General features: G+C 44.8%; 2 protein-coding genes across 4 annotated transcripts; both read right to left on the bottom strand.

Annotated features, from left to right (window-relative positions):
- Positions 1-1186: 1186 nt before the first annotated feature.
- On the bottom strand, positions 1187-15602 carry si:cabz01101003.1 (ubiquitin carboxyl-terminal hydrolase CYLD). 2 transcript variants are annotated; one of them, XM_042329481.1, is made up of 16 exons: positions 15483-15602; positions 14667-14890; positions 13986-14261; positions 13410-13787; positions 13096-13201; positions 12384-12847; positions 12014-12179; positions 8558-8699; positions 7874-7996; positions 7640-7731; positions 7317-7380; positions 7027-7234; positions 6841-6949; positions 2382-2500; positions 2044-2251; positions 1187-1790 (listed from the first exon to the last, which is right to left on the bottom strand). In XM_042329481.1, the coding sequence occupies exons 2-16, from the start codon at positions 14832-14834 to the stop codon at positions 1606-1608; spliced, it is 2808 nt and encodes a 935-aa protein (XP_042185415.1). In that variant the 5' UTR covers positions 14835-14890; positions 15483-15602; the 3' UTR covers positions 1187-1605. The 2 variants fall into 2 exon arrangements, with proteins under 2 accessions (XP_042185415.1, XP_042185416.1); XM_042329482.1 differs by lacking the exons at positions 1187-1790; positions 2044-2251; positions 2382-2500 and adding an exon at positions 4054-4200.
- A 1150-nt stretch (positions 15603-16752) lies between these two features.
- LOC112259769 (adenylate cyclase type 4-like) lies at positions 16753-24465 on the bottom strand. 2 transcript variants are annotated; one of them, XR_002954907.2, is made up of 6 exons: positions 24239-24465; positions 23190-23348; positions 22754-22910; positions 18780-18907; positions 18583-18663; positions 16753-17174 (listed from the first exon to the last, which is right to left on the bottom strand). XR_002954907.2 is itself a non-coding variant. In XM_024434402.2 (5 exons), the coding sequence occupies exons 1-4, from the start codon at positions 24250-24252 to the stop codon at positions 18785-18787; spliced, it is 453 nt and encodes a 150-aa protein (XP_024290170.1). In that variant the 5' UTR covers positions 24253-24465; the 3' UTR covers positions 18557-18663; positions 18780-18784. The 2 variants fall into 2 exon arrangements, 1 of the variants encoding a protein (XP_024290170.1); XM_024434402.2 differs by lacking the exon at positions 16753-17174 and having other exon boundaries at positions 18557-18663.
- Positions 24466-26199: the final 1734 nt, after the last annotated feature.

Raw genomic sequence — 26199 nt, 5'->3', positions numbered from 1 at the left:
TACTGAAACAGCTGTCTAGCTTGATAGCATGCAATCTTAGTTAGCTACCGTTACTAGCTAGTTTCAGACATCTACTATAGTAAACATGAGTTAAATATTTAAAATGCCAACATTCCTTACCTTTCAGACACGTTCCAACTACTGTTTAATATGCTTCTATATTACTATTGTGCCGAATTAGCAGTCAAATAATGGATAATCATCAAATTACAAGTAGTGAACACAACTTGAATGGACGACATATGATGGTCGAAAAAAAGTTTTAAAAAATAATATATGATGGTCGGTCTCATAATGATGACGTTTCATGATTGATGTCGCTGTTCACTGCCTTCTTGTGGGCAAACATAGTAGTTGAAAAATAAAACTTCCCCTTCAATGGGGTTTAAAGGCGATTGGAATCCGATGTTAATGGCGCATTACCGCCACGAGCTAGTCGGGGTGTTGAATGAGGAAATAAAAACATTACGGAAAAGGGGGTTAACGACATCATATAAAATTAGACACGTCAACTAACAAAACCCATCCCACGTCTTCAAATCCACTCTAAAATACATCCCTAGCAGGCTCAGTGGCCTGTGATGACCGTACATCACCCACAGGGTTTCTGGCAAGGCCTCGGCTGTGAAATGATGAAAAACCAAAAAACGTTCAGCTGCATTCACAATGATTCCAATTTTCTTTGACATCCTCTCCGCTTGTGCTGTACAGTTTATGACCATTGCAATTAATAATACAAAGTCCACCTTTAACATGTTGCATTTCACTATCCCTCGTTTGATAAGAAACCGTCACAAGTCGTGGTGGCTCTACTAAAATAAAACGTGATGATAATAATAATCATTATTATTTGGAGGGGTGCATATATATGTCCTGTTACACCAATAAGTGAGTAATGGAAATATTTTTCTTGTATATCCCAACTCTCCCTGAGACACCTGCAGGGAGTGGAGTCACGGCCAGGGTAAACATTGTCCAGCAACCCTGGAGCAATTGAGGTTAAGTGCCTTGCTCAAGGGCATAGCAACAGATTTTTCACCTCGTTGGCTCCTGTATTTGAACCAGAGGCCTATCGGCTATTGGCCCAACACTCTAATCTCGGGACTACCTGGCGCCGATAAGCATTTAGGGCTATTTTTCATACACCAGAATCATATTTTGACAATAACATGTTTCAAACAACATATTTCATTATAATTCTCTTTAATATATTCTCATGGTAATTTTCTAAATCTATGTATTACAACATAACCAATATGGAATAAAAAGTGGTGTGTGAAATAAAAATATGCAAATTGTTTCGATATATATAATAACATCATTATATTATATCAAATTATGATATTATATACAATTATTCATAATTTTCTTCTCAGATTTTCATTGAACATAAGGATAAAGTAAACAGAAGAGTGAAAAACAGGTTGTTCGTGTTGCAAAGGCACATTTGGGCTGTGGTTGTTGTGGGAGTCTGTTTCTGTGTTGCTTGTTGGAGGCACATTGGTGCAATACTGGAACTTGTGCGTGTGTTACTTGAACAGGCACAACAGTGGTTAATGTACAATACTGCACGTCACTCATCCTGAAGGCACATTGGTGTGTGTGTTACTTGTACAGGCTGAGCTCGGGGCTGTGGTAGAGACACATGTAGGAGTCACACAGCAGCCGGCGAGCGGACTCTCTCAAGGAGGCGGGGTCTAGCCTGACCAGCTCCTCCGCCGATAGGCTGAGGTAGCGGCCCACCTCTGGACACGCCCTCACCTGGGGAATGTTGAAACCGTTCTCCCCGCCTGGCCGTAACCATGGAAACAGAACATGGCAACTATTATGGGATGTCACGATCATATAAATTAAGAGTTTCATGGTTTCGGGGGCTATTTGAGATTTGCAGTATTGCAGATTTGCATTTGCCCTGTAATCAGGGAGTGATTCAGATCTGGAACACCAGATGAGTAGACTCTCTGGCCAATCAATTGACTAACAGGAAGAAATGAAAATTAGCTGCAGGCCTTAAGGCCCATTTTTAAAGTTGACATCTCTCACCTTCCCTGTCGGCCATACTGTCAAAGAATAGCCAGTCGTTGGGGCGGGGTCCGTGCTTGACGAAGCTCACGTAGTGGCTGGTCTCGATGCACGTCACAGCAAAGAGAGCCAATCGCTGACGAGTTCCATGCAGTGGGCCGGTCCATGGACCCCCAGCCACACCCACCTGACACGGACTGTGGGACTGGCGCTTCTTGTGGATGTGCACCTAATGGAAGGATGGAGGGAGAAAGAGGAAGGGAGACAGAGGATATTGGTCCTGCAGTGTGTAGATGTAAGGGACTTTTGATGGAACTTTGAGAGCTGTACTATAGGTAATAATGGTGTGCTATGGTTACCTGAGTGTTGCAGGTGTGGCAGTACTGTTTGAGATGACCAGGTGTGATGTCCAAGTCGTCATAACACTCTAGACACTCCCATTCTGCTACTGCCTGGCAAATACTGCACTGTCTGAGAGCTAGAGAGAGGGGGGAGGAGAGAGAGACAGCAGGAGGGAGAAATAGAGAGGAAGAGATTGCAATAGGGGGAGGGAGAGAGAGTGATGAGAGTGAAGAGAAAGAGAGAGAAAGTATTAAATAGGTCATCAACAGGAAACCCGCCCGATAAAATGTCCTCATGTAACATAGCAGGGTTCTTACCAGACGTACACCAAACATTAGGAACACAATACTAATATTGAATTGTACTCCCTTTACCCTCAAAACAGACTCAATTGGTTGGGGCATAGACTCTGCAAGGTGCTGAAAGCGTTCCACAGGGATGCTGGTCCAAGGTGACTCCAATGCTTTCCACAGTTGTGTCAAGTTGGCTAGATGTCCTTCGGGTGGTGGACCATTCTTGATACACATGGGAAACTGTAATGTGAAAAACTCAGTAGCGTTGCCGTTCTTGACACTAACCGGTGTGCCTGGCACCTGCTACCATACCCCGTTCAAAGGCACTAAAATATTTTGTCTTGCCCATTCACCCTCAGAGTGGCACACAGACACAATCCATGCCTCAATTGTTTCAAGACTTCAAAATCCTTTTTTAACCTGACTCCTCCCCTTCAATATGTAATGGAAAGAACAGGTGTTCTTAAAGTGTTTTGTACACTCAGTGTACATTTTCATATATGAGTTTATATTGTAATTGGAATTTTAATGTTTGTGCTTTTCTAATAACCAATTTCTGTGTTCATGCAAGTGACCAATTTAACAAATCCTCACAGAGGGTAATGCGTACGGCCCAGAAGTGGTCAGATGATGCGGATGCTACACTGCAGGACTGTTTTGCTAGCAGACTGGAATATTTTCTGGGATTCATCCAATGGCATTGAGGAATACACCACCTCAGTCATCGGCTTCATCAATAAGTGCATCGATGACGTCGTCCCCACTGTGACTGCACATACATATCCCAACCAGAAGCCATGGATTACAGGCATCATCCACATCGAGCTAAAGGCTAGAGCTGCTGCTTTCAAGGAGCGGTAGCCTAATCTGGACGCTTATAAGAAATCCCGCTATGCCCTCAGACGAACCATCAAACAAGCAAAGCGTCTAAACAGGATTAAGATTCAACCCTACTACACCGGCTCTGATGCTCGTCGGATGTGGCAGGGCTTGAAAACTATTAATGACTACAAAGGGAAACCCAGACGCGAGCTGCCCAGTGACGCGAGCCTACCAGACGAGCTAAATGCCTTTTATCCGCGCTTCGAGGCAAGCAACACTGAAGCATGCACGAGAGCGCCAGCTGTTCTGGATGATTGAGTGATAACGCTCTCGGTAGCTGATGTGAACAAAACCTTTAAACAGGTCAACATTCACAAAGCCGCTGGGCCAGATGGATTACCAGGACGTGTACTCAAAGCATGCGTGGACCAACTGACAAGTGTCTTCACTGACATTTTCAACCTCTCCCTGACCGAGTCTGTAATACCAACATGTTTCAAGCAGACCATCGGGTCCCTGTACACAAGGAAGCGAAGGTAACCTGCTTAAATGATTACCGCCCCGTGGCACTCACATTGGTAGCCATGAAGTGCTTTGAAAGGCTGGTCATGGCTCACAACAGCATCCTCCCAGACACCGGAGTCCCACTCCAATTCGCATACCGCCCCAACAGATCCACAGATGACTCAATCGCATTCCACACTGCCATCCACACTGCCACCTGGACAAAAGGAACGCCTGTGAGAATGCTGTTCATTGACTACAGCTCAGCGTTCAACCCCATAGTGCCCACGAAGTGAGTTAGTTAACCTCACTAGGGTAGGGGGCACTATTTTTACCTCCGGATGAAAAGCGTGCCCAAAGTAAACTGCCTGTTACTCGGGCTCAGAAGCTAGGATATGCATATAACTGGTAGATTTGGATAGAAAACACTCTAAAGTTTAAAAAACGATTAAAATAATGGGCAGGATGTGGGATGTTTGTATGTTTTATGTATGTACTTTTCCACTGACTGCCTATACAATATCCCATGACTTGAGACTCAGATTGCACTTCCTATGGCTTCCACTAGAGGTCAACAGTCTTTAGAAATTGTTCAGGCTTGTATTCTGAAAAATGAGAGAGTAAGACCTCTCTGAGTGAGTGGATAGTGGAAAGTCCCCAGACCTGTTTACTGCGCACGACCGGAAGCGCACCTTTCTTGTTTTCCTTTTATATTGACGAAGCTATTGTCCGGTTGAAATATTATTGAATAATATGACTAAAAACAACCTGAGGATTGATTATAAACATCGTTTGACATGTTACTACGAACTTTAATGATACTTTTGGGATTTTTCGTCTGCCTGTTGTGACCGCCTTGGAGCCATTGGTTTACCTATTTGAAATCTGACACAACGGTTGGATTAACAAGAAGTTAATCTTTAAGCCAATGTATAACACTTGAATGTTTTTTGAATTTTTATTATGAGCATTTCTGTTTTTGAATTTGGCGCTCTGCAATTTCACCGGATGTTGGCCAGGTAAAATTCCCTAGAGAGGTTAAGGACTCTGGGACTAAACACCTCCCTCTGCAACTGGATCTTGGACTTCCTGACGGGCCGCCCCCAGGTGGTAAGAGTAGGCAACAATATGTCTGCCACACGGATCCTTAACGTCTGCCACGCTGATCCCCCTCAGAGGTGTGTACTTAGTCCCCTCCTGTATTCCCTGTTCACCCACGACTGCATGGCCAAACACGACTCGAACACCATCATTACGTTATCTGACGACACAACAGTGGTAGCCTGATCACTGACAACGATGAGACGGCCTATAGAGAGGTGGTCAGAGATCTGGCAGTGTGGTGCCAGGACAACAACTCTCCCTTAATGTGAGCAAGACAAATCAGCTGATCATTGACTACAGGAAAAGATGGGCCGAACAGGCCCCCATTAACATTGACGGGGTTGTAGTGGAGCGGGTCGAGAGTTTCAAGTTCCTTGGTGTCCACATCACCAACTAACTATAAATGGTCCAAACATACCAAGACAGTCGTGAAGAGAGCACGACAACCTTTTCCCCCCTCAGGAGACTGAGAAGATTTGGCATGGGTCCTCAGATCCTCAAAAGGTTCTACAGCTGCACCATCGAGAGCATCCTGACCGTTGCATCACTGCCTGGTATGGCAACTGCTCGGCATCTGACCGTAAGGCGCTACAGAGGGTAGTGCAAACAGCCCAGTACATCACTGGGGCCAAGCTCCCTGCCATCTAGGACCGATATAAAATACAGGCAGTGTCAGAAGAAAGCCCATAAAATTGTCAGACTCCAGTCACCCAAGTTATAGACTGTTTTCTCTGCTACCACACGGCAAGCGGTACCGGAGCACCTAGTCTAGGACCAAAAGGCTCCTCAACAGCTTCTACCTCCAAGCCATAAGACTGCTGAACAATTCATAAAATTGCCACCAGACAATTTACATTGACCCCCACTCTCCCTTTTGTACACTGCTGCTACTCGCTGTTTGCTTGTCACCTATGCATAGTCACTTCGCCCCCACCTACATGAACAGATTACCTCAACTAGCCTGTAACCCTGCACACTGACTCAGTACCGGTGCTCCCTGTAATATAGCCTCGTTATTGTTTTTCTTATTGTGTTACTTTTTCTTATTGCTTTTTATTTTAGTCTACTTGGTAAATATTTTCTTCTTCTTGAACTGCACTGTTGGTTAAGGGCTTGTAAGTCAGCATTTCACGCTAAAGTCTACACTTGTTGTATTTGGCATATGTGACAAATAAAGTGATTTGACATTGACTCTGTACCGGTACCCCCTGTATATCGCCCCGCTATTGTTATTTACTGCTTCTCTTTAATCATTTGTTATTCTTATCGCTTGCTTTTTTTGTAGGTATTTTCTTAAAACTGCATTGTTTGTTAAGGGCTTGTAAGTAAGCATTTCACCGTAAGGTCTACACCGGAACCCTCAGTGACAAATATGTGACAAATAACATTTGATTTGATTTATCAGAATCCGTAATTTGGCAGTACGCCCAGACCTTGTTTTGAGAACGAACAAAAGATATCTCAGTTTCAAGGTCTCATCTTAGAGAGAAGACTCGTGAGGTGTTGGTCTGTCACATGAATGAAACAAAATGGTAATGATAAATTAATTATGCAAATATAACTTGTCTGTGTATAGTCATATAGAAGACCACTGCTGGGACTGCCCAGGCAGAGCTCCTGATTGACATGTGTACTATGGTGCATTGAGTTGGTTGGAACCTCTCCAGCGTGCTGACAATAAACAATGATTCATTAAGAATGACTTCCAGTGTCCCTGTGTAAGAATTTCCATGACAATATCTTTGGTTCTTACTGTCATCCAGCAGGTCTGTGATGTCGATGGTGAGTGAAGGCAAGATGGCGTCAAACATCTTGAAGTCCTTCCCAAACCTAGGCATGAGGAGGGGGAGGCAGGAAGGGGCCTGGCGGAGGGGAGAGTCAATCCATCAACACATCAACGTAGAGTTTGTGTATCTACTATGTCGTCTTGTGTTGTTACCTCAGCAAACTTTAGTCCCGCGTGGAGAAAAGATGTCTCTAACAGAGTCTGAACACTGGCCACCCTCATGAGTACTGCAGGGGAGGAGAGAGGGATGGGACAGAGGGACGGAGACAGAGGGACAGGGGAAGAAGGAGAGAGGGGAACGGATGGAGGGAAGAGCTGGTAGAGGTGACACTCCTGAGGCTGCTGCTTCTGTGTCACTGACCTGAAAGGAAGGAGGGGGAGCAGGAGAGAAAGTGTGTGTAAGAGAGAATAAGAGAACGAGAGAGGGGGGAGAGAAAGTATACCTGATCTTCAGAAGAGGTTCAACCCGGAGGAGCTGGAAAAGCTTGTTGAGGAACTCTTCTGGGTCTGACAGAAAGAAGACAGACGTGTTTAAAAACACTCACCACCAATGTTCCCTCAAATATCAGCCTGCGCAGTGGCACAAAATTCAACTTCACTCAACTTAAGAGTTAAATAACACTATCAACATTTCCCCTGAACACAGTCACTTTCTCTCCCTCTCCATCCTACTGACACGGGCAGAGAGACAGATGGACAGACAGCCAAACACCCTCTCCCACGGACGGACGGACGGATGGACACACACACACACACACACACACACCTTTCTCCTGGTTGGTGAAGCCTGTGTCACTACTCTCAGCCTCTAGTAGTCTTCTCAGGGCCATGGTTTTACTGGCACATACATAGCCAAACCTGAAAGTACATTCATAAAAGCTATTCAAATTCACTATATAAATACAAAGTGATACTGATCTACAACAGAACAATTTAAATCACAATATATGCCTATACATAAACATCCATTGTGAAGGAACACACACACACACACACACACCTGCGTAGGGGGTTGACTATCTCACAGCGAAGCAGGTCCTGGGCTTGGCTGCAGTGGGGGCCATCTGAGGGGTTCGAGGGCCACAGCAACACCCAGTCTACTGAACTGCAGCACGAAAACAGACTGAGGGGGAGAGAGAGGGGGAGAGAGAGGGGGGAGGGGGAGAAAATACTTTCATTAACATGAATGCATCCAGCATTCCTTCTAGTTTAAAAAACAACCTTATATTCGACATGATAACATTGCCCAATTTTACATTTTTGCACACACAAAAAAGCATTTGACTGCATTATCTAATCCTTAATTCGGTTCTATCGGAGTGTTCCGGTTCTATCAGAGTGTTCCGGTTCTATCAGAGTGTTCCGGTTCTATCAGAGTGTTCCGGTTCTATCAGAGTGTTCCGGTTCTATCAGAGTGTTCCGGTTCTATCAGAGTGTTCCGGTTCTATCAGAGTGTTCCGGTTCTATCAGAGTGTTCCAGTTCTATCAGAGTGTTCCGGTTCTATCGGAGGGTTCCGGTTCTAACTGAGGGTTCCGGTTCTAACTGAGGGTTCCGGTTCTAACTGAGGGTTCCGGTTCTAACTGAGGGTTCCGGTTCTCAACATCCTATTACATAACTGAATAACAATTATTGGCTTAATAATATCACAAACAGGACGGAGGGAGAATGCCAGCATATGGTCACCTGAATAGTGAGGCGTCCAAGTAGCAGGAGTTGAGGTGGCCTTGGATGCCTCTCTTCCAGCCCTGGTACATATCTCTGGCCTCGTCCCCCTGGACTGGAGGGGTGTGCTCCTCGACGCGCTCACTGCCCCACTCGGCAAACGCTGGTGGTTGGATTGGTCATCATGTTACATGGTATGGAGACACACACGCATGCACACACACTCATAGAGACAAAAATGTGCCACACACACATGCAAACCCTCGGACGGATGTAACTCACCCCTGCTGAAACTACGGCTTTTGGGATGGAGAGAGCAGGAGGCCAAGAAAACAGAGACTCAACGGGGCGGGAAAAGGAACAGAAGGGAGAGAGCCGAGAGGCACCGCAGCTAGCAGAAAGAGGAGGAGGCAGCTAGGACTGTTTCGGTGACCGTATTACCGCCGGTCAAGAGTTGTGACGGCAGTGAAATTTCACGTGACCGTAGTCACGGTAATTAGGCTTCTCCAAGCTGTGATGCTGATGATGGTCATTAGTAGCCTATGAAACTTGCTAACTGGTACTCAGCACTCTACTGTCCCTCTAATCACTCTGACATCAATGCAAATCTAATCAAAAATCTAATCAAACACTTCATGGGAGCCCATGAGCTCATGTTGCGCAACATTTCTATAGACTATTAAATTGTGTGAGAAAACAGAGTGATGGCATCTATTAAAAAGAGGAGGATCACATCAGCTTTCTATAGGCCAGGCCAGGTATTCCCAAACTGGGGTACGCGCAATGCCGTCTGAGGTACGCCAAATAAAAATGTGATTCACATAATATATATATAATATTCCTCCCCCCACACCTTTTCCAACGGGGCTATACATTTGGGTGAGGTTTTTTTCCTCGCCTGAATAGCCTTGTTTCACTGCCAAAAATAAAATTGGTGGTCAAGATGTGTTGGTATCTGTACTGATGGCGCAAAAGCCATGACAGGGAGACATAGTGGAATGGTAACACGCGTGCAAGCAGTTGCTCCCGAAGCCACACTGCAGCATCCACAGAGAGGCTCTTGCTGCCAAGGGAATGCCCGACAGCTTGAAAGACGTTTTGGATACTACAGTGAAAATGGTTAACTTTGTTAAAGCAAGTCCTCTGAACTCTTGTGTATTTTCTGCATTATGCAATGATATGGGCAGCGACAATGTAAAGCTTTTACAACATACAGAAAGAAGTGCGCTGGTAATCAAGGGGAAAAGTATTTAAACTTTTTTTGAATCGAGAGACGAGCTTAACGTTATCTTTACTGACCATAATTTTCACTTGTCTGACCGCTTGCATGATGACAAGTTTCCTCACATGACTGGCCTATCTGGGTGATGTTTTTTCCCCTCGCCTGAATGATCTGAATCTAGGATTACAGGGAATCTCCGCAACTATATTCAACGTGCGGGACAAAATTGAGGCTATGATTAAGAAGTTTGGAGCTTGTTTCTGTCTTGTTTCTTTCTTTCCATCATTGTATGATTTTTGGGTGTGCAACTGAACTCAAGCTTACGGACAATGTCAAATGTGATGAAGCCAAACACCTGAGTGAGCTGGGTGCGCACTTACGTAGGTACTTTCCCGAAACGAACGACACAAAGAACTGGATTCGTTATCTCTTTCATGCCCTGCCTCCAGTCCATTTACCGATATCTGAACAAGAGAGCCTCATCGATATTGCAACAAGCAGTTCTGTGAAAATGGAATTTAATCAGAAGCCACTGCCAGATTTCTGGATTGAGAGAGTTTCTTGCAATGGCAAATTGCGCTATTAAGACACTGATGCCCTTTGCAACCACGTACCTATACGAGAGTCAATTCTCGGCCCTCACAAGCATGAAAACTAAATACAGGCACAGATTATTTGTGGAAAATGATTTAAGACTGAGTCTCTCTCCAATACAACCCAATATTTCAGAGTTATGTGCATCCTTTCAAGCACACCCTTCTCATTAACCTGTGGTGAGTTATTCACCATTTTAGATGAACAAATAAGGTTTATATGCAAGATGGCTAAATAACGATTATTATTATTATATTACTATTTGTGCCCCGAGATCTTTGAGCTCTTTGTCACTTCCCACGAGCCGGGTTGTGACAAAAACTCACTCATTCTTATGTTTAATACATGTATTGTATAGTGTGTGTGTGGCAGGCTTACAATGATGGCAAAAAACAATATTTGAGAGTGCGCTGACCCTGGTGCTAGAGGGGTACGCAGCTGGAGGTTGAATGTTTGAAGGGGTATGGGACTATAAATACTTTGGGAACCACTGGGTTAGGTCTACTATATTTATTTCTAAACTTTCCTAATATTAAGTACATTTCTTCCCTTTGCAACAGTATATAACCTACCTGGCTGGCATGAAAATAAACCACGGGGGAAAGCAACCTCCATTTGCTATTTAAGTGCATAGATGACATGTATTTTTTCCCCCTCTATCCCTGTTTCGAAACATAACACATTTCACACATATGTAATTTAGTATATGTAAAGACATGATTAAATCAAGAATAGTGTGATGAGTGACAATATTAGCCTATCACTTGTGAATGACGCCCAACTTACGGCAAGAAACAATGCCTTTTTTTAAATAATGTTTTTATCATAGGCCGCCCATCTCATGTAGCCAAGCCCATAAGCCTACATGTTTTGATAAGGTTTGTATCACAATGAAAGTGACCAAATTACTTTTTTAAAGGAAGCACATTAAATCTGCCTAGAAGGCCAGCATCCCGGAGTCGCCACTTCACTGTTGACAATGAGACTGCTTTTTGCGGGTACTATTTAATGAAGCTTCCAGTTGAGGACTTGTGAGGCGTCTGTTTCCTCTGGATTGAGAGCTAGGGTATTCACAAGATAAGTAGAGTCTTTGTATAGGGCTGTGCTTGAATAAATACAGGTGGTGTACTTCCTCTCAAGGGGCCACTGACCGAAATAGACCCGATGGTTTCCTCTCTTGGTAACTGTGTGGTTCATGCTTGGCGTGTGTATGAAAATGTCTTAGGTGTGAATATACCTCTTCCGTCTCGTAGGACACTAGGTCACGTTAGGGTGGGTAACTTCAGGTTCACAGGTGAACGGTTCGTGACGCGCACCCGTGGGTGTAAAACTAAAAACAGTTGCAGAGAGGAGAAATTATACTCTCCCTCTAGTTCCCCTGGTCTTATGCTTCCCCTGGTTGCCCTACCCCGGAGTTGGACGCCCGGCTGAGTGCTTTTTAACAAAAAAAGGTTTCTCCCACTCCAGCTGTCGGCCGCCAAGAAGTACGCCGGTGCCGCGGCTGGAATCAGCGGGTTGCTGGCATCCGGACTGGGCTGGAAGGGCGGCACCTGTAGGTCATAGACCTGAAGCAGTGGGAACCTGGGCTAGCTCATTCATCTCAAGGGAGTGGCGTGAGTCAGGCAAGACAACACACACACACACACACACAGATAACACACCTATGGAGTTGCAGCGCTCCACCTGATTGACTGGTGTCTCAGGGGCAGGGAATCTGGAATCCCGCCTGCAGTTCCGGAGTTTGACGAACAGCCCCTTGTTGGCAGGGCAACGAAAGTGGCGTTCGCCAAGGTAACTGCCGTCTGTTCCAGCGGTCAGTTCCTGGTCCTGAGAAAGGAAAGTAAGCAGATAAATATGTTACAAAAACACATTTTTTGAGTTTTTAAGGGTGCCTTAGTTGAAAATGTTTGAATACCGCTGCTTTACAACGTTGTCATACACTGATTGACTTGACACTGACACAATTACAGAGTTGATGGAATTACAGGGAGTTGATGACACACAGTGACAGTGTTGACAGTGTTACCGTACCAGCTCAATTCCTGACACCAATTGTGAAACTCCAATGATTCGTCCAATCCAACGAATCACTCCAAAAAGGGGTGGGTCATTCACCTCCACCATGGACCCCACCTCCAACTCAACCTCCAATCCCGCGTCTCCGTTCTCCTCAGCGTCCAATCCGTCACCTCGACCCGGAGAGAGGGGACCGGGCGAACCGTTCAAGAGCTGTGGTTGGTCGGTGGCGGTCGGGGAGTGCAGGGTTTGGGGTTTGATGGTGGGAGGGGTTGGGGGAAGGGGGTGAGGTTTCGTGAAAGGTTTGGGGCTGGGGAGGGGTGGAGGTTTTAAGGCCAGTTTGGCTGAGAGGAGTTGGGGGGGCATCAGAGCGATCTTTGGGGTGGAGGCAGGTGAGGATACAGGAGCAGGTGGTTGGGTGGGTTTGAGGACCGGTTTGGGGTTCTGGAGGGGAGGAGTGTGGCGGCGTGACCTTGGTTCTGCGGGGGGGGGGGTCAGTAGAGGTCAACGGTCAAACACAGCACACAATTCAAAGCCCGGTAGGAGGAAAATTAAAGAGAATCAGGGGTAAAGAAAGGGAGGACGTCAGTCATCTAACAGTCATGATTTTCCACAACGTTTTGTTTTCCAATTACACCCTCTCTCATAACTGTCATAATAGTAACTCAACAGTAAACCAAACAGGATCTCTGATCTGCCGTAACATTTGAACCAGGGAGTGACGTACCAGGGGACACCTTGGAGATGGGTAGCAGGCAACCATACAGAGAAGAGGAGATGGAGCACAACTTCTCTCCTTTATATGAACCATCCCAGTTACCAACCGCATTGTCCTGCGTATAAACAAACTGATTAGCGCAAATATACAGGAAACATTGACTGTTAGATGAAGAATTTGGCCTAAACATGTGTGAATGTTATCCACAAAACACTGTATTTTGGGTGTCTTAATACACAATAATTACTATAAAATCTAAAATGTGTATAATCACACCGATTGTATTTTTATATACAGCCGCACCCTCCAGCAGTAATACTGACCAGCAGGATTCCTACGAACACCCCAGTGGAGGTCCGTCCAGGCAGGGCCCCACAGAACCTCACCTCTCCCCCATGGACAGTATCCTCTAGAGGGAAGCACACCCTGTGGCCCACCTGGAAGGGAGGTGGGGAGCTGGTGTTTCTAGCCAGGACTGGGACTAGGCTGGGAGACGATTCGGCCGTTCTAGCAATGATGTTACCAATGGGGGGTTGAGGTTGAGGAGGAAGAGCGTTGTTGTGATGGTCGTCATTGGCACGGGACCAGCGTCGTAGCCTAATCTGATTGGCCGGTAGGAAGAGGGCGGAGGCTTCGGGACAGGTGAAGAGCTGGTGGCCTTTGTAAGAACCATTACTGTTGCCTCTACCCACTGCTGAGTCCTGAGAGAGAGAGAGAGAGAGAGAGAGACAGAGAGCGAGAAAGGTAGATCCGAGTCATTTGACAATTTTGGTAACTACTGTGTGACAGTGGCTAACTAAAATACAAGTAAAATGATGTTCAAGACAATCATCAAAGAGTGAAAGTTTGTTGTTATGGTCTGTTGTCTATAGCTAAAAACACCACGTTAGCAACAATACCTTCAGCTGCACCCCAAACAACACAGCAGTACTTCCTCTGGTCAGCGGTCCTCGATACCTCAGCTCCGCCTCCGCCAGCTCTCCTGGTTGGCCCATCTGGACATAGAGGGGGGTGCCTAGGGGCAAGGCAGCCAATCGGTAAAGTTGCTTGGGGTTAATGAGCAAATTGAGGCGGGACTCTGGATCAGATACAGGCTCCAATAGGCCGGTCAGGTCGGTGGGGACTTCTATAAGCAGCTGTTTGTCAATCTTTACCATACAACCATAGTCTAACACCTGAGGGAGAGAGAAAGAAATTAGAGGAGTGTATAACTTGTCAATCTTCAGCTGCTTGACAGTCTTGACATACTGGCATTGTCAAATACCTGATGGAGAGCGAGAGAGAGAAAGAGAGAGCGAGACAGAGGGTGGTGGGGGACAAGGAGAGAGAGGAAGGGCGAGAGAGAGAGAGAGAGGGAGAGAGAGAGAGAGGGGGGAAGGGAGAGACAGAGAGTGGTAGGGGACAAGGAGAGACAGGGAGGGAGAGCGAGAGAGGGATGGAGGGTGGTGGGAGACAAGAACAAAGAGAGTGCAGAGAAAGAGGGAGGGAGAGCAGAGAAAGAAAGAGGAAGAGAAGAGTCAATATTCAAACACAAGGAAGAGAGAAGACAGGCGTGATAAAGTATTCATTCCTTTTCTTACCTTTACCCACAGTTGGTCGCCCCTGCTCCTTCCCCCCTCTTGCTCCTGACAGAGGTTCCCGCGTAGCAGTCGGATGGTACCTTCCAACTGGTCCTGAATCTTTAGGTTGGAGAGCACCAAGTACATCTTTGGGGGTTGCCGTCTCTTGTGGTCCTGGGCCCCAGACATTGTGCTGTGAGTATGTGTCCTCAGTTGAGTGAGCTCACCTATCCATCAGCCCCAATCTGTGTGAATAGAGCAGGTGGGTGTATCTCGTGGCATTGATGGTGCGGTCACTAAATGGCACAACATAGCCTCATAAAAAGGTAGATTATAAACTAGTTATAAAACATAACCTGCACATTTTACCATAACCTAATCTCGGACCAGAGCTGAATCTCGCGTGAATGTAGTTACAGGATGTTGGGCGTCCAGCAGATGTATGGTTATGGCTAGAAAGGATCCAGTTTTTGTCCGATTAGACTTTCCCCAATAGGTAGGGAGAATTGACGTAGCTGTTAGGGGAATCAAGCTAATTAAGGTTGGGAAAAGGGTTAGGGTTAGCTAAAATATATATATACTTTTGACGTAAATTTGACAAAAGCTGGAATCCTTCTAGCCATAACTCTACAACAGCCCACATCGCAATGTTGAACATGTCTGGTAGCTACGGTCACGCTACCTGACGATTCTGACGCGTTACTAAATTAGCTACCAAAACGAGTCATTCTACCTCACAAACCATGACGAATAGGAAACAGGTGCCATATCGGTTAAAACTCGACTGAAACTAATATATTTACACATTATTTGACAGTTAATAATAACAACACTTACCAATTTCACCAACTTTTAGATCAACCAAAACTTTCATATAACAAAACTCACGAAATGTCCCAAAACAGAATGAGGACCAATAACGAGCGAGAAGAGTTTTACATATAAATCGTTCTGGCCAGTCAGAGAGGTCTGTGGGTGTGGCTTAAACAGAGGGGAAATTCCACAGCTCTCAGTTCATGTCGGAAACTGACGTTTCGAGAATAAAAAGGTAGGCCTTGTTCTTTGAGCTTCATGACACTTTATGAGTACGAACTAATAGGCTACACATTATTATCATCTTACTAAAGTAGTAATGCACTAACAGTATTTAAAGAATTTGATTGCTTAGAAGTAATTACAAAATCTCCCACATCTAAGTTCATTTTTATATGCATTCATTTATAGTCAAGCAAGCTTTTATTATAAAGTAGTTCAGAATAGACAACACATATGAATCTCTTTAATACAAACTCAGTACAAAACAAATAATTGCATTATCATAAGTTATATTGCATTCTCAGGCCACTAAAGTGGCAGCAGATGGATTCAAAAAGGTGTAGCTATGTGTGAATGTTTCAATACCTTTGGCAGAGAAGCCTACTGGCCAGAACCTCCTCATCCATTGCAGTAACATAACACCATGCTTATTATATGCAGCACCACTTATTTCAAACATCCCATTAAGGGAACCAATCTAGAGTTTCCATATACTCTGTCATTTCCCAAGAAGGCCCTTTCAATGTCATTTCTTGCCTTGAACCCACTCTGTGTGTCTGTCATTAGTAATAAGAGGATGTTGTTAAAGGTCTTTGGTTAGGTGTCTGCCATACACAGATCACACATAGATACATACAGTAAGTAGTACATGAGTAGAGAGTCATTAAAAACACAATGAATAAATTATCACAAATTATCGCCAACAGTCTGGATTGTGGTTTAACGTCTTCAGAAAACAGAAAGGAACCTACTGGAACCAGAAATCGACACGGGCATTTCTAACACAAAATTGTTTGGTCGGGTGAGTGTTGATGATTGGTTGGAGAGGTCAGAACAGAGGAGCTGATTGGTCAGTCGGTGTTGAATTCCCCCTTGCCGGTGGTGACTCCTCTCTTAGTCACTCCACCTGTAGTGGGATATATCTCTCTCTCTCTCTCGCTCGTTCGCACGCACGCAGGCAGGCAGGCAGGCACACACACACACACACACACACACACACACACACACACACACACACACACACACACACACACACACACACACACACACACACACACACACACACACAAACACAAAGTTCCCCCAGATATCATACTGTGGTTTGGACCGTGGTTTATCCATTTTAAAGAGAACATTAGAACGTGAGTTGGAATGGGGAGATGGTTACAAAGTTAAGGCTCAATCTCTTTTAGTCTTTCCTTGATTCTGTGCATCCTCAACCTTACTGAAGGAGAAGGTCCCTTCCCTCTGACTTTCTTCTCCATTACATTTTGAGAATCAGGCAAGGAGAGACGACAAGGAATCGAGTAAAGATTAAATTAGTCATATTTCCTTGTCCCACTGGCCAGCCAGCCGCTGGCCACCTACACCAGACTCAACGATTCGTAGTTTGAAGCTGTTGAAGGAGTGTTGGTTGATGGACTCCAGGTTGTTCTTCAGAGCGATGGCAAACTCTACCATGCTGCGCACATGGCTGTAGGACACATCACAGCCCTACAGAGGGAGACAGAGAACAAGAGAACACTTCCACTCATTGACAAGATTTGAGTGGTAAAAACAATGACATGATAAGTGACCTTTCTTTCTCTCATCCAATCACATACAGATCCCTGACTACCTCCGGGAAGAGAGTAAGTAAGGGCATTTTTTTTTAAAGTATTTGAATTCGACCCAGTGAGGCAGAACAGAGCTATCTACAGTATATCACAAAAGTGAGTACACCCCTCACATTTTTGTAAATATTTGAGTACATCTTTTCATGTGACAACACTGAAGAAATGACACTTTGCTACAATGTAAAGTAGTGAGAGTGCAGCTTGTATAACTGTGTAAATTTGCTGTCCCCTCAAAATAACTCACCACACAGCCATTAATGTCTAAACCGCTGGCAACAAAAGTGAGTACAAAACAAATGGATAAATGAAAAATGGAGCGGCGATGGCTAGAAAGCCGGTGACGTCGACCACCGAACGCCGCCCGAACAAGGAAGTCGTGACAGTGACAAGCACGCATGCACGTATGAACAGACAGGTGTAATAGAAGATGAACAACAAAACACCAGCCATTATCTTAGGATCCTTTAGGACTCCAGGCCTGGGGAAATACAAACACACACTTTGAGCCACCATGTAATAATCCGTCTTTCCCTTGTTCTCTTCCCCCCCTCTGTGATGTCAGTCTTTTACAAAACATATTCAAACTCACTTTCCTGAGAGACAGAGGGAGGGAGAGGCAAGGAGAGAGGGGGTTCCACAAACTGGACACACATGTCTGACTCAACCCTGGTTTGAGTTTCATGCCTTTTGTCTGTCACTCTGTAAGTCCAGATGGTGGAACCCAGACGATAGTATCATTTTACCTCTATTTGTTCACGCAGCTTAAACAAAGGGCCAAGGAGATAACACCGCCTCAGGCTTCGTTGACTAATGTAATGAGATACTCTGTATGAGGTTACGTGATACTGAAGTGGCTTTGATGAAAGCTGTTGCTAAAGGTGTGTGTTTCTATGTTACTACCTGTTATCCAGTCTTACTTGGTGTCATTGTAGAGCAACGTGTGTGTGTGTGTGTGTCTCTCTCTCTATGGCTGCGTTCACACAGACAGCCCAATTCGGATTCTTTTTTCCACTAATTGGTCTTTTTGACGAATCAGATCAGCTCTGAAAAATATCTGATGAGGGGGGAGAAAGAGAGTCATCACCAGTGACTGATATTAGACTAGATATTAAGCACCTTATGACAAACCTGGGTCGTCTTCAGGCCACAACTGTGTGTTAGGTTAGCCTACTGAGCTAAAGCCTAGGTATTTCCTCAGGGGGCTAACCAATATGTTCATGTCTCAAGTAAGGTTATAATTGATGAATTGACTGGTTGATTGCTTGATGGATTGAGGAGCTACTCACAGGGACAGTGTATAGGGGGAGGTTATGTAGTGGTGTTTTGTCGTAGGAGTTTGACGTACGGTTGTTTCCAGGAAAAAAGAGCTGTAGAGAGAAAAACACAGTGAGTTAAAGTGTGTGTGTGTTTGTTTGTGAATTCCAGTATGTGTGTGCATGCATGTTAACGTGTGTGTGTGTGTGTGTGTGTGTGTGTGACTTACAACGTTCAGTATAGCCATGAGCAGGGTGATGAGGAGACAGAAGCAGACCAGTAGTAGTTGTAGCGCCGCCCTGGTGGCCAATCTGTGCGAAAGAGCCAAAATCCACTGGACACCTTAGAGCTCAACCTCTGAAACACACACGTGCACACACACACCCACACACACATATATACATCAAATACCATGCTAGAACACTCACACTGGAATTGTTAAAAAGAAACATTCAGGGTTAGGGTTTAACCTGGATGTGGACATGAAGCTTGGGTTAGGGTTGTGGTTGAGGCTAAGGTTAGGGTTTAACCTGGATGTGGACATGAAGCTTGGGTTAGGGTTGTGGTTGAGGCTAAGGTTAGGGTTTAACCTGGATGTGGACATGAAGCTTGGGTTAGGGTTGTGGTTGAGGCTAAGGTTAGGGTTTAACCTGGATGTGGACATGAAGCTTGGGTTAGGGTTGAGGCTACGGTTAGGGTTGAACCAGGATGTGGACATGAAGCTTGGGTTAGGGTTGAGGCTAAGGTTAGGGTTTAACCTGGATGTGGACATGAAGCTTGGGTTAGGGTTGTGGTTGAGGCTAAGGTTAGGGTTTAACCTGGATGTGGACATGAAGCTTGGGTTAGGGTTGTGGTTGAGGCTAAGGTTAGGGTTGAACCTGGATGTGGACATGAAGCTTGGGTTAGGGTTGTGGTTGAGGCTAAGGTTAGGGTTGAACCAGGATGTGGACATGAAGCTTGGGTTAGGGTTGTGGTTGAGGCTAAGGTTAGGGTTGAACCAGGATGTGGACATGAAGCTTGGGTTAGGGTTGTGGTTGAGGCTAAGGTTAGGGTTGAACCAGGATGTGGACATGAAGCTTGGGTTAGGGTTGTGGTTGAGGCTAAGGTTAGGGTTTAACCTGGATGTGGACATGAAGCTTGGGTTAGGGTTGAGGCTAAGGTTAGGGTTTAACCTGGATGTGGACATGAAGCTTGGGTTAGGGTTGTGGTTGAGGCTAAGGTTAGGGTTGAACCAGGATGTGGACATGAAGCTAGGTTTAGGGTTGTGGTTACAGTGTTACCCTGAGGTAACCGGTGCAGACCACAGAGAGGAGTAGCACCTCAACAGGAAAGGTAACTCCATATGACACAGCCATAGCAATGTTTCTGAGAGAGAGAGAAAGAGAGCAACAACATCTATTCTCCATCTCTCTCCATTAATCCTTTTAGACCCTATTTGCCTCCTGTTCTCCTCCCTCCTTTTCTCCTCCCTCCTTTACCCCTCCCTCCTTTTCTCCTCCCTCCTTTACCCCTCCCTCCTTTTCTCCTCCCTCCTTTACCCCTCCCTCCTTTTCTCCTCCCTCCTCCCTACACACACACACACACACACACTCATCAGGGATGTGTGCACACACAGAAATGCTAACATTCAAACACATTATTTTTTGTTTACATACAGGCATCTAACAGAATGTAAACACATACAGTACCAGTCAAAAGTTTGGACACGTCTACTCATTCAAGGATTTTTCTTTATTTTTCCTATTTTCTACATTGTAGATTATATAGTGAAGACATCAAAACTATGAAAAACACATATTTAGTAACCAAAAAAGTGTGAAACTTGTCGTGGTAATTTCTAAGTGAAAGGAGAGTTTACAAACCACACACAAGTCAGAGTTATACTTTAAACTTCATCTTTTAATAATATGAGCTTCACCATAGCCCTGTGACTCTCAGATCAATTCAGTGTCTACAAATGAATTATCTGAGAGTGTCAACATAATGGCAACTGAGATCTTTTATAGCAAAGATCCACCCCCTAGTTAGACATGACAAACCACAGATAATATAAATTATCGTACAGTTTGCTCTCTAAGACAAGGTTCTACTTCTCGTTCTTGGTACTTCCTATTACCAAAACATTACCTCATCTAATGGCATATATCAATTATCAATTCTAGATACTCCCATCTCAAATACAACCCACCCCTGGACAAGCTCCCTGAGAGGAGTGAGCCTCTAGGTCATATACTATGAAAGATAAGTTTCGACATCAGAGGGGACATACAATGGTTCCAGACACTGCCATACTCCTCCCCCAATGGGAAAATGAGGGAGTGACTGGAGTACAGACATAGTGGAGCCCTTCACATGGTTTCACAGGTATATTCATAATGAAGACAATCCTGACCTCTCCCCTCTCTGGGCCCCAAGTGACTTTTTCCACATAAGCATATTATGAAAGTAAATACAACATCTTATTTATCAATGTTACCTAACTAATTCTGATTCTGCTACGACAAACTGTCAGGGCTGTGCGCTGCTGGTGGAGGTCAGGTGCAGGAGAGCAGGGTGTATTGAACAAGAGCACACGTTATTATGGCAGTAGAGAAAATAACAGAAGAACGCAGCTTCTTTAAAATCTCCAGCCCACAAGGCAAAAGTGTAAGGCGCGATAAATGTTCAATACAAAACACTGTAATACAAAATAAACCAACCATGTGTAAAAAACACGGAAACATGAAAACCCAGACTGGCGCGTAACGATAAGCACGTAACACGAAACAATTACACACAAAGACATGGAGGGGAACAGAGGACTAAATACATGCAGTGTGATTATGGGATGAAAACCAGGTGTGTAATGGAACAAGACAAAACAAATGGACATATGAGAAATGGAGCGGCGATGCTGGTGACGTCAATCGCCGAACGCCGCCCGAACAAGGACAGAAGCCGACTGCAGCGGAAGTCGTGACAGAAACAAATTAAAACGTACTTTATATTTGAGATAATTCAAAGTAGCCACCCTTTGCCTTGATGACAGCTTTGCACACTCTTGGCATTCTCTCAACCAGCTTCATGAGGTAGTCCCCTGGAATTAACATGTGTGTTTTGTTAAAAGTTTATTTGTGGAATTTCTTTCCTTCTTAATGCGTTTCAGCCAATCGGTTGTGTTGTGACACAACAGAAGACAGCCCTATTTGGTAAAAGATCAAGTCCATATTATGGCAAGAACAGCTCAAATAAGCAAAGAGAAATGACAGTCTATCATTACCTTAAGACATGAAGTTCAGTCAATCCGGAAAATTTTCAAGAACTTTGAAAGTTTCTTCAAGTGCAGTCGCAAAAACCATCAAACGCTATGATGAAACTGGTTCTCATGAGGACCGCCACAGGAAAGGAAGACCCAGCGTTAATTCTGCTGCAGAGGATGAATTCATTAGAGTTAACTGCACCTCAGATTGCAGCCCGAATCAATGCTTCACAGAGTTCAAGTAACAGACGCATTTCATCATCAACTGTTCAGAGGAGACTACGTGAATCAGGCCTTCATGGTCGAATTGCTGTAAGAAACCACTACTAAAGGACACCAATAACAAGAGACTTGCTTGGGCCAAGAAACACGAGCATTGGACAATAGCCCGGTGGAAATCTGTCCTTTGGTTTGAACCACCATGTCTTTGTGAGACACAGAGTAGGTGAATGATGATGATCTCCACATGTGTATTTCCCACCGTGAAGCATGGAGGGGGAGGTGTGATGGTGTGGGGGTGCTTTGCTGGTGACACTGTCAGTGATTTATTTAGAATTCAAGGCACACTTAACCAGCATGGCTACTACAGTATTCTGCAGCGATATGCCATTCCATCTGTTTTGCGCTTAGTGGGATTATTATTTGTTTTTCAACTAAAACACACCTCCTTCAAGACTGTTGGAAAAGCATTCCTCATGAAGCTGGTTGAGAGATTGCCAAGAGTGTGCAAAGCTGTCATCAAGGCAAAAGGTGGCTACTTTGAAGAATCTTTTTTGGTTTCTACATGATTCCATGTGTTATTTCATAGTTTCGATCTTTTCACTATTATTCTGCAATGTAATAAAATAGTAAAAATAAAGAAAAACCCTTGAATGAGTAGGTGTGTCCAAACTTTTGACTGGTACTGTACATAAACACATCAATACACACAACAACAGGTTCTAAAACATGCACATTGCAGACACCTCTTCCTTCTTCTTAGAGGTCGTCTCTTCCTTATGTGGGTCGACCACCAGGTAGGTTTTCCTCCCCTTTAGCAGAAAGTCCCAGTTCCCCCCGTCAGTGTCCACTTGGAATGCCCCAGCTAAGTGACCCAGTGTCTCCTCTGTGATGTGGACACGCCTTGGGTGGGAAACATTGCAGTTAGAATTGTACTGAATAGAACTGACACAACGCCGTATTCTGCATGGTAAACAATCATATCTGTACTACCTAAGAAATTTCTGTCTGAATGATCTGTAACATTGTGCCCACCTGAACACACACTTGCATAAAGCTATCATAACACACACATACCACATGGGTTTTTAACCCAGGTACAGTATGAGACATGTCTTAAAAAGCTTATTACACCTTTATAACAGTTCATAAAACAAACACATCAGCTTCCTGGTTTCTTACCCTGGCATGCCCCCAGACTCCATATGATTGGCCAGGGTCACGTCATGTGAACAGACATCGTACTGCCACTTCTGTAGACCAATTACGCCACAGAGAATGTTGCTGGAGTGCACGCCCACTCTCATACTGATCTCCACACCTGTAGCCTCCCGTAGTTTACTACAGAGATATGACAAGGTTAAATTATTTGTAAATTATTTCTGCGTTGCCAACGAGACAAGGTGATTTATCAGAAACAGAGCCAATAAAATAATTAATAGAGAAAGTAGATTAGTGATTGAGATAAATGATTGATTTATCTACATGATACAGATTTATACTCTATATATCTTTAACTAGGCAAGTCAGTTAAGAATCAATTCTTATTTTCAATGACAGCCTAGGAACAGTGTGTTAACTGTCTTGTTCAGGAGCAGAACGACATGTTTTTACCTTGTCAGCTCAGGGATTTGATTTTGCAACCTTTTGGTTACTAGTCCAACTCTCTAACCACTAGGCTACCTGCCACCCATATGTTAAACTGTATGATAAAAGCAGTTCACAAAAGTAATTTTCAGAGGTGATAGATGGAGGCGATAGATGGAGGCGATAGATGGAGGCGATAGATGGGGGCGATAGATGGGGGCGATAGATGGGGGCGATAAATGGGGGCGATAGATGGGGGCGATAGATGGAGGCGATACATGGAGGCGATAGATGGAGGCGATACATGGTGGTGATACATGGAGGCGATAGATGGAGGTGATACATGGTGGCGATACATGGAGGTCATACATGGAGGTGATACATGGAGGTGATACATGGAGGCGATACATGGAGGCGATACATGGAGACGATACATGGAGGTGATACATGGAGGTGATACATGGAGGTCATACATGGAGGTGATACATGGAGGTGATACATGGATGTGATACATGGAGGCGATAGATGGAGGTGATAGATGGAGGTGATAGATGGAGTTTAATGACAGGCAGATACAGATGAAGGAGAGAGCATGGTATGTGAGCGGTGATGAAGAGCAGTGATTGGTTGGTTGGCAGACTGACATGTAAAGCCCCATCTGAACACAGTTCCTAGCATGGGTGGGGATGGTGTTTGGCAGACCGGACACACAGTAGTAACAGTCACCCAGGACTCAGGAGAACACTCATTCTTCTGGAGAGAGATAGAGAGAGAGATAAGGAGGGTGTGAGGTTGGGAGGGAAATAGAGGGCAGGAGGTAAGGAGGACATGAGGGACGGAGAGAAAGAAAGAGAGGGAAGTAGAGAGAGAGAATAAGGGAGAGGGGGCGGAGAGGGAGAGAGGGAGGGGTGAGAGTGATCCAGAGATTTAGGCAGGGAGGGAGTGAGGGGGAGAAGAGGATGGGAGAGAGAGGGGGACGGAGACTAGGGGAGAGGAGAGAGGGAGGGAAGGTAGAGGGGAGAGAGAGAGAGATAAAGAAAGAGTTAGAGAGTCAGTGATGGAGAGTTTTTACACGGTACCCTCTGAGTAGTATGTGATGATGTTTGAGTGAGCGTACGCCGTCGGGATCTATTCAGCTGTTGTTGAAATGATATGTCACCTTGGCAATGTCATCCAACCTGCTGAAGAGTTTGTTGAGGACTCCCAACAGCTCCCCTGAGAACAGGTGGCCAGCTTAGTAAACCCCACGATGTCAGAATACAGAATACTACACCGAGCCAAGAAGATACAGTAGGGGAATCAATGCGACTCTGCTCGGTCCTCTGATACTATTTAGGTGTGCTGGCCAAAGTAACAGATCATTGGGAAGATGAGAGCAACTTCCCCAAAAAAGCAGGTTGAAGTTTATTGGGATGAATCTTTCCTCTAAATCTCCAAGCTGCGAAGTCAGAATTGGCTATATCGTAAATAGTTTTTTTTTTAAATCGGTCTTAATCGGTCTTAATCGGTCTTTGGTCTTAATTTGAGGTTAGGATTAGGTATAAGGTTAGCAGTGTGGTTGAGGTTAGGGTTAATGCTAGGGTTACTGTAGGTTTAAAATCAGATTTTATGACTTTGTGGCTAAACAAGATAGTGACCACTCTGCAGAGCTGCCTCCAGGACAAGACTGACCTGACGTCTTTATGTTGACGATGTACAGACACATTTCCTGACCTGACGTCTTTGTGTTGACGGATATACAGACACATTTCCTGACCTGACGTCTTTGTGTTGACGGTTGTACAGACACATTTCCTGACCTGACGTCTTTGTGTTGACGGATATACAGACACATTTCCTGACCTGATGTCTTTGTGTTGACGGATATACAGACACATTTCCTGACCTGACGTCTTTGTGTTGACGGATATACAGACACATTTCCTGAGCTGACGTCTTTGTGTTGACGGATATACAGACACATTTCCTGACCTGACGTCTTTGTGTTGACGATATACAGACACATTTCCTGACCTGACGTCTTTGTGTTGACGGATATACAGACACATTTCCTGACCTGACGTCTTTGTGTTGACGGATGTACAGACACATTTCTTGACCTGACGTCTTTGTGTTGGCGGATATACTAACACCTTTCCTGACCTGACGTTGTTGTGTTGACGGATGTACAGACACATTTCCTGACCTGACTTTTTTGTGTTGACGGATGTACAGACTGTGGAAGTTCTGTCCTTTGTCTTTATTCTCTGACAGTCATTTGATGATCTCTGTCTTCAGCTCCATGGCGATAGACCATGGCAACACAGACAGGAGGAGATGCTCCTGTTGTCAGGGGGAGGGGCATGAGGAGGGTTTGTGTGTAACTATCAAACTAAATGGGAATGATTAATAGGACTATGACTATGCATAGATGACAACAGAGAGTAGCAGTGGTGTAAAGAGGGGGTGGGGGTGGGGGGGGGCAATGCAATTAGTCTGGATAGCCATTTGACTAAATGTTCAGGAGTCTTATGGCTTGGGGGTATGAGCTGTTTAGAAGCCTCTTGGACCTAGACATGGCGCTCCGGAACCGCTTGCCGTGTGGTAGCAGAGAGAACAGTCTATG

The sequence above is a fragment of the Oncorhynchus tshawytscha genome, linkage group LG10 (genome assembly GCF_018296145.1).
Source record: "Oncorhynchus tshawytscha isolate Ot180627B linkage group LG10, Otsh_v2.0, whole genome shotgun sequence".
Taxonomy (NCBI): domain Eukaryota; kingdom Metazoa; phylum Chordata; class Actinopteri; order Salmoniformes; family Salmonidae; genus Oncorhynchus; species Oncorhynchus tshawytscha.
This window is presented reverse-complemented; position numbering and strand designations above follow the sequence as displayed.

Excerpts from the sequence above, each read along its gene's own strand:
- si:cabz01101003.1 (XM_042329481.1), bottom strand. The coding sequence starts at position 14,834 with ATGTCTGGGGCCCAGGACCACAAGAGACGGCAACCCCCAAAGATGTAC. Across the intron at positions 12,848-13,095 it reads CATCTCCAAGGTGTCCCCTG|AACCAAGGTCACGCCGCCAC; the intron begins GTACGTCACTCC and ends CCCCCCCCGCAG. Across the intron at positions 2,501-6,840 it reads CACAGACCTGCTGGATGACA|CTCTCAGACAGTGCAGTATT; the intron begins GTAAGAACCAAA and ends CCCTCTCTCTAG.
- LOC112259769 (XM_024434402.2), bottom strand. Across the intron at positions 22,911-23,189 it reads GAGTCTGGGGGCATGCCAGG|GCGTGTCCACATCACAGAGG; the intron begins GTAAGAAACCAG and ends TTCCCACCCAAG. Across the intron at positions 18,908-22,753 it reads CCTCTAAGAAGAAGGAAGAG|AGGTTGAGCTCTAAGGTGTC; the intron begins GTGTCTGCAATG and ends TGTGTGTTTCAG.